The following is an 8,583-nucleotide window of genomic DNA, read 5'->3' on the forward strand; positions in this document are numbered from 1 at the left end:
AAACACTCAATGTGATGAATAGATTAACCAGACACCTTCTGCAATGTTTTTATCTAAATTTGTGATAAAATAAAAAATAAAAAAAGTTTTTAAATAATCTTCATTAGCACAAATAAGTTTTCCATGACTTGAATATCTGAAGTTTGGGCTGCTCACTGAATATGAAAATGCAACACTCAGTGAAGCAAATTAAATCACATCCATTTAATTTAGTTTCCAAGTTCTGAAATCACAAACAACAAAAACAGCGAGTGAGAAAACAACAAAACAAAAGGATTCTCATGAAGAGATCTCAATGGGACCGTCTTAGTTAAACAAAGGCCGAATTGAAAAAAAAAAATCAAAACAGAAGTGATTGACTGTTAATTCAGAGCAAAGAACCCTGCAGAGGTTGGAAAAAAAAACATCTGCTTATAAAAAGATGACATCAGAGAGCTACAGGTGGACGGTGATCTGGTTTCATCTGTGCACGGTAGCTGGTGACCTTCAGCTAAAAGAGTTGATGAGCTGCTGGTAGAAAACCAGAAGAAGCCGTTAAGCCATTCTGGGCTGCTTTCAGTAAATAGTCTTTCTTCAATAAAACGCACGTCTAAAAGATCATGCAGTGTAAACATGAAAGTATTTTAAAGAACTGAAGACTTGAAACTCTGCCTGAATGGAAAAGATCAGAACAGGGCAGGATACCAACGGATGGAGCAGCACGGTGACTTTTGCAGGTGAATGTACAGGTAGTTCAACATGTAGAATACTTTGGGGTAAAACTAGTCATGTAATGGTTGTAAAATCTGTAACTTTGGGTTCTTCTAAATGTGTGTTCAGATCACACACACGTGCACATTTTACAAACTGCAAGAACATTGATATTTTCCATTTTATCCATTTTACAGTTTGGCTTCCACAGCGTGATGCATGCAGCAGTTATTTAAAGTTATTTAAAGAGTATAGAATCAAAAACAAAATTATACTGTATGTAGTTACAAGGATGACAACAACCTATACCACTGCAGGGAAATTCAGTAATTCTGCAGATTTCATCATATCAGGGTAACAATACTGTAAAACAGGTTTTATAGCCTACAGTCTTGCTTTATACATACCAGTTTGTGTGGAGGAAAAGGTCTACGCATCACTGATGCATCTGGTGTTCAGAGGAATGTGAGGAACCCAGCTCAGATTCCAGGAAAAGCATACAACTATGTTCAGGACCACTAAACTGAGCCAGAAGTGTCCAAACCAAAATAAAACAGAACTGGAAACAGAAAGACACTCTGCAAAGCTCCTTTGAACAAGAGGTGCATCACATTGTGAGTCAGCACATCTCATAGAAACCAACTGTCGGCTACAGTCCAGGACCATAAGAGTTTAGATCGTAGGTGAGACAAATAAAGTGCATCATAACTGCAGGGGACAGAAACTGCCACAATCAGAAATCAATACAAAAAAAATAGAAAGGGCTCAATCACTGAATATGCCAATAAATGCAACAAAAATTTAAAATTTAGAAATCAGACACTTTGATGAGCCTGTTGGCTATTGAGGAAACAGAGATGTGACAGATGCTGAGCCCAGAGTCGTTGTCCCTCTTCCAAACTGATGATTTCTGGACTCTGAGAACAAATGAAACTAAAATATGAACACCAGTTCTTGGCCACTCAAACACTAAAGCCTCAAGACCAGACATTTTACTGATTCTCACTGACGTTCCTTTTACTGATTTTCTGTTTTTATGTAGATGAAAACATGAAAAAGATCATTAGTTGGAGCAGCTTTGTTTATAGTTGTGTTCATGAATTCAGAAAAGGTGGAAATGTGTTCAAAATCCAATGTTCGCCCACGCAGTGGTGTCATCAGTGATGTCATCAGTGACATCACCACATGCAAATTAGGTGATCACATTTACTGCTGTCATACACTTTGGGTCAGACTCAGTATTTTTCCTCCATTTACAGTTTCCCTTTATCTCTGACCATTTTTAAGCTGCAGACATTATATTCTGGTTAAAATTGGAATTTAATCAACCTCGTGTTAATACTACTGTTTGTTCAATTCACAAACATTTTCAATCTGTTTCACATAATACATTCTAAAATGTATTTATTTTTTTATTTCAGGTGCATTTATGAGTATTATAATTTATTCACCAAGTCATTTCTCTTTGTATTTATTTCTGAATATGATGGTTTTATTCCTCTATAAATATCCTTCCACTACAACAACATAGAATGTCTAGATCTCTATTCTGAAGAACAATGAAGGGTTAAAACTATCCATCTGTAATCGGTTATTCTGCAGTCTTTCTGAACCTATTCCTTTCACCAGAACACTCCCTGTCCGTTTTCCACGAGATAGGATTACACAACTTTCCCTTTTATCATACAGATTCATTTTTCTGCAATCTGAGCTGACAGGAGCACTGGATCTGCCCGGCTGAACAGGGTGAAACACAGCTGACCTCTCAGAGGGAACATCTGCTGGGGAGTCAAACGACCCCGAGGACAGTTTAAGATTCCCTCCTACTTTCAGAATAATAACTGGATCAGACAACCTAACCTGAGCAAACTTCCAAACTGAATGAACTTGAGGTGAGAACATTACATAAACTCACTAATTCTTCAGTTTTCTGCTCATTGCCAGAATCCCGCACATTTTCTCAGTTATCTTTTCCTGGACGTAAAGCTGCTGTAAAAGAAAGCAACGTTATTGTAAATTCAGACTGTGAAAGATGTCCACCACAAACAGCTCGCATTTCCAAACTCTCTCTATAATGCCTTTCAGGTCCCCTGACCATCATCAGGCTCTGATTTACAGCATACAAACAGAAATCTCATCTGCAGTGTTTATCAGGAGTCGGAGAACAAAAGTCGAGCCTGTGAGTGAAAAAAGCTTCACTGCAGGCTGTAACACTACATAACTGACATCAGATTACTGTTTTACTCTGAGCTGGGTTCTTAGAAATGTGGCTCCAAATAACTCAGCTTCAGCAGGGACATGAACCTGAAGGAAGAGCTAATGACCTCCAGGGGAATAAATTATATTAAAGAATTATACAATGCATTAAGATATAGGGATAGAGTAAGACTTAAATGGAAATACTTTCTTTAAAGATGCTGAAATAAAAACTTTGGATCAAACTAAACAAGAGGAGCTGCACGTTCGTGATCTAAGGTTCATAAAGCTTATTGTTTTCTGTCTGTACATTCACTGTTTATCTCTAAACCCAGATCAGCATAGTCTTACAGGTGCCCGTTTTGTCCAAAAAGCTCTAATAGATACACTTTACACAAAGTGTTAAGAATCAAACAGATGCATCAAGTGACATCATTTTTTCTGTTAAATAAAAGTCTCAGCAGCTGAAGACTCAAATGTTCCCTCTGGGGAGGATGAACCCAGATAAGACTTCAGATGGATGTTAATGTTTGTCTGTTAGGTGTCAGTTTTGTGATCATCGTTTTTCTGCATAACTCCCATCATAGCATCCACCAGAGAGCCCCCCCAGTACATTACTGATGGTTTTATAGTTACAGTGTCTCAAGATGACAGGTAAAAATCACTGTATGCTTCCACCATAGACTTTTCAGGAAAAATTGTGAACCCCTCTGACCCGTTTCAGCTCTTATTGATGTGACAAAGTCACTGAATGCTCTGTATTCCTGAAAACCAGCCTCCGTGTCTGCAGCGTTTATTCCGATGACATAAGCAGAAAGCCCTGTTTTACATCCATTCATGCGTTGCCATCGTCTCTCCTGGAACTCTAACTCTACCCTATTTACTGCCTTTCAGTAATTCCTGTGATTTCCTTTTTACAAGTTTTGGGGGCAGAACAGAGAAGCACTTTATTCCTCAGAGCATTCCCAAGTCTTTATGTATCATCGGATTGTTAGTTTTGGTCCACACTATCAGTGAAATAAAGTATCACAGAGGAAGTCACCATTACAACAGATTTCTGCTTGGATCCCGAGGCATGCTGTGTGGCCCTCTGACAGCTTTAAGCAGAGAAACATTTTCACTCTCTCTTGTATGATCTGAAAGGAAAAAAGCTGCCATTTGCTTTATCCTTTTAACCCACTGTTTATGGAACATAATCAGCTTAATCAAGAAACAGAAAGATGGGAATTTCACAGGTACAAGACGGCACACACAGGCTTCCTTCTGCTTTTGTTTCGTGTGAACTGAAGGTCTTAAAGCGCTCAACCACTTCCGCAGTTTAACTTATTTAAGCCATTATGACCTGCTGGGGTATGTGGTCATGGTGGTGGTAGGGGGGTTAAGTTTTTCTTATTCTGTGTTTTTAATTTCTACAGAAGCTAAGAAATAAAGTTTTAGTGGATAGTTTGAAGTTAGCAAGAGAACCATATTTTTCATCAGGTGTTCAGAGTCATGATGAAGCCACCTGGACAGGTCACCACTTCTTCGCAATGCTAATCTCTCATTTTATAAATCAATAAAATAGTCATTGATAATAATTAAAATAATAATAAAGAAAGTGTACAGTCAAAATATTTCAGACTCATCTTTCTCAGCCAAAACTTTCTGAAATTTTTTTTTACTGCCCACTTAAGGCTACAATCAATAAAATCTGATATTAAACCCTAAACTTTGGTTGTAAAGGGACGTTTCCCTTATTTTTATAAATATTTAAAGAATGGTCAGTGTGTGCTCAATAAAAATTTGTAACTAAAAAAGTCATTCAAATAGACCTATTCAAGCAGTTGAATTTAATGGGAGCTCCTGATTTTTTTGTTAAAGATATTAAGTTGATTACATCTGTCAGGCACGTGGATTACAGTTTCACTGAGCTTCCTCCTCACACACTAAAAAAAGAAAAATTCAAGTCTGAAACTATTAAACAGCAGGTGGATTTTCACTCTTAGGTTTTCTTTACGCTTTACGGTTTACTTTGGTTAGGATTAGAAAAAACAAGTATTTCACAATTTCCATTTTGGGGGTTGCATTGTGATTTTGTGAGGTGGTGATAAACAGACAAACCCTGCCAAAGACAAAGCTTTTACCTACCATGAGGGTAAAGACATGGGAAGACCAGACAGGTCGGAGCAGGCAAAATTTCATAAAATAATCCAAAATCTGCTCAACCAGGCAGAAGATATGTCCAAAAAATGGGCAACAAAATAAAAACCATATATATTAGGTCACCAGTCAAAGTCAGGACACGTGGAGATGAGCTCTGAACCAAGGAGTCAGAGACAATCTGACCTCTGAACACTGGTTAGAGGCAATCCAGTCAACTGAAAACAGATGGTTAAAGGGCAGGAATCAAAACTGATTCAAATGTACAGGAACAACAATGCAGCTTTCACACTAATGCAGGAAGTGAGGGCATAATTTCAAAATAAAACAAAAACTACATCCATTGTTTCGTTCACCAAAAAGTGCAAATGGAGAAGACTTTATCAGTTAACAGAAGACAAGTTTCATGGAGGTTGGGTAGTGGTTTTAGAGCTGTCCTGTTCACAAACAAACTGCAACAATCACATGACCTGCACCTCTGGAGGAAGGACTGAAACAAGCACACAAACAAAGAAGAGACTGCATTCCTCCACCAAAGCTGAATAAAACAAATAAAGCCAACAGATCCTGAAGGTTTAAGCAGCACTTATATATATATATATATATATATATATATATAGCATCATAGCAGTTGTGTTCATAAAATTGGTGGGTGGCTTTTTGTAGCTTCTGGCAGCCTGAGCAGAAATCTCTGGACTAACTCAGGCCACCTCTGATGGTCAGGAATGTTTTCAGGGTACTTACTATGGCTGACAAAGGAAAGATCTCAGACATGAAATACTTGTGCTGCAGCTGTTTGCTGCCTCACTCAATCTGCCCCCCTCCCCCAGACCATGCTTTGAGCTGCTGAACAGACTGAATGTATTGATGAAGCTCATGCTGATTAATTATCTTCATCAGCTGGGTTAGGACATCCAGCAGACAAAATAAACTTTTAGCTTTAAGTAATAAATCATAGTTTCAAGCAGCTGATCTTGTTTTGAGAAGGTCCAGCAGCAGCAGAGGCTATGCTTCATTCTGGGGTTTGTTTGTTTCAATCATGTATTCATTTCAGGGACATAGTCTCGCTCCAATGGAGAGACAAAGTCTCAAAGCCTGAAAAAGCAGACCGCTGCCAAGTCATATCAGCTCATGCCCCACAGCTCATCATTATAACCGTATCTGAACACTTCAGTGGCTCCCTGGATGAGGGAACTTCAGCTCAATAAAAATTCAGAGTCGTGTTCATTTAATTCTTTAGAAAAGAATCAACTTTTATGAGAATCTGGATTTCTCAGTTCAATTCAGACGTCCTTGACGTCCTGAATAAATAAAGGCAGCCTTCTCCTCCTCTGTGAGTCTCCTGGGACTCTCTCTGACTTCCTGCCATTAAAAAGACTAAAACTGGCAATCTGAGAGACTCAAATGGACGTCTATGGTACTCATGAGAGAATAGAAAAGGAGCATAAACAGAAGAGATGTCTGGTGAAGTTCAAACTGCTGAACGGTTTTCTTCAGTTTGTGAACACATCAACATAGTTACAGCTTATTTCTGTCAGAATATATCATTTCTATCTTTTTAACAAATATATCTTTATTACACTAAGGTGGAGCTTTCCGTTCTAGGACCAACTAATGTGATTCTTGCAAGCGACACCAATATTCTAACAGTTAATACAAGCACGTGTAAAAACAGCCTCTCTTTGATATCTTGATTATAAGTTGCTCGCACTCATAAAAAGAGGAAAACTAAAGCGCATCAACTCCTCTGATGAACCCACGACAGTGTGGTGAGAGACCTAAACGAACAGACCACACACCCACAGAAACACATCTCAAACACACTGAGCCTGACTACTCTAAAGCGCTCTCAGAGATCAACACGATTAAAGGGAAAATTCCTGTCAGTCTGAGGAAACCTGAACTCCCCTCATGCACACTGCCGCCCGCTCCATCTTTACCTTCTGCAGCCACTGGGTGTAGTTCTCCATTATGTTCTCCAGCTGCTGGATCTTCTGGCTGGGAAAATCGGGCTCGGGGGGCGGCGCGTCCCTCTGCAGAGAGTTTGCGTCATACTGAGACTTGGCGGCCGCGGCCCCCCTGCAGGAGCCGCCAGTTGCTCCCTCCCCCTCAGGTAGGATGAAAGTGTAGGTGCACTGACCATGCTGGATCTGATGAAAGCGCCGGCTGCTGTCCCCCCCCGCACTGCTCACAGTCACCAGGAGAGTCGCGAGAGAAAGCGACCAGAAGCCGTAGTGGCACCACAGCATCGTATCAGCCTGTGAGACAGGCGAGATGACTTCTTGTATCTTCAGCTGCTCCCTCTGAGTGTGACTGGATGTTCCTTCCAGACTGGATCATAAAAGTGGAGGAATTCTGCTTTCCAGGGATGTATCATCCATTCTCACTCCGGACTGAAATCTGCTGTAGACTCCCGTCATGTGTTTCCCAACCTTCGAGTTTTGGCCTGCCAGCTGAAGTTGCACATATCTGTTGCAGAGTGACAGCTTGCTCATAAATGCTGTTTTTTCACGACCATCGTGCTGTGACGACTCGGTCTGTCTGCTGAGAGCTGGACGGTGCCGTCAGACCTCCCCTGGTTTCTGCTCTGCTCTGAGTGTGAGAGGCGTTGACTTAGTGTGAGCCTGCCCCTCACAGAAGAATGCGTGCACAGAGCTGTGTACATGTTTAATCCTGTAGAAGCAGACCCCCGCGCAGAGGATGTGCTCCGAGGATCAGTTTATGTCAGCAGAAACTCATTTAAAGGTGCAGTTTAATTGACCTGCCCCTGATATACTGGGCTGCATACAGACAGGAGGAAGGGACCGATTCTCTGTCAGTACAAACCATTGTAAAACCAAAACAGGTTGAGCTCACATGGTGGCTAATCTGTTTTCTTTTGTAGTTTCCAGGAAAATATAACTCTGAGAAAACATGCGGGATTCTGGTAACGGAACAGAAAAATTGGAAGTTTGCTCAGGTTGTGTTAGCTGATCCGGTTATTAATCCCACAGTAGGAGGGAATCTGTCATCAGGGTCTGTTTGACCCGATGATGTTCCCCAATGATGTTTTCTACCGATGTTCCCTGATTATGTTCCTGATTAAGATTAGATTAGATTTTTTTTGTCATGCAGTCATACACACAAAATGTGTCCTCCACTTTTAACCCATCCAGGTTGGCACCTGTTGACATGCTCAGGGTCACCCACTGATAGAGACAGATGCCATACACTGGAGCGGTGGGCAGCCATGTTCTCTGATAATGTTCCCTGATGGTGTTTCCAGATGTTCTCTAATGATGTTCTCTGATGATGTTCACAAATGTTTGTCAAACTGAGAACTGGATTAATTAAAGCCTCCACAGATACTCAATCACACTTCTCATTACTGGTACAACTTTGAGAATGAACAGGTTCTGAGAAAACTAACTGAGAGAAAAAGTTTCTGATTTCATTGAATAAGGGCTAGGGTTACCTGAACTTGAAGGTGAATACAGCTGTAATGAAATCACCTGTTGATGATTTCTGAGAAGTTGCCGCACACAAAACTATTTAGTAGGTGAGAGACAGCTAAACATG

The 8,583-nt window shown here is 40.3% G+C and overlaps 1 protein-coding gene across 1 annotated transcript in view; it reads right to left on the reverse strand.

Annotated features, from left to right (window-relative positions):
* Positions 1 to 7,608, reverse strand: part of angpt1 (angiopoietin 1) — a 31,524-nt gene extending 23,916 nt beyond the window's left edge. The window contains exon 1 of the mRNA XM_072370916.1: positions 6,966 to 7,608. Coding sequence (XP_072227017.1) covers positions 6,966 to 7,274 — 309 coding nt within the window. The 5' untranslated portion in view covers positions 7,275 to 7,608. The remainder of the gene's footprint in view (positions 1 to 6,965) is intronic.
* Positions 7,609 to 8,583: the final 975 nt, after the last annotated feature.

Source organism: Leuresthes tenuis, unplaced genomic scaffold (genome assembly GCF_036924035.1).
Source record: "Leuresthes tenuis unplaced genomic scaffold, fLeuTen1.0.hap1 SCAF_18, whole genome shotgun sequence".
Lineage (NCBI taxonomy): Eukaryota > Metazoa > Chordata > Actinopteri > Atheriniformes > Atherinopsidae > Leuresthes > Leuresthes tenuis.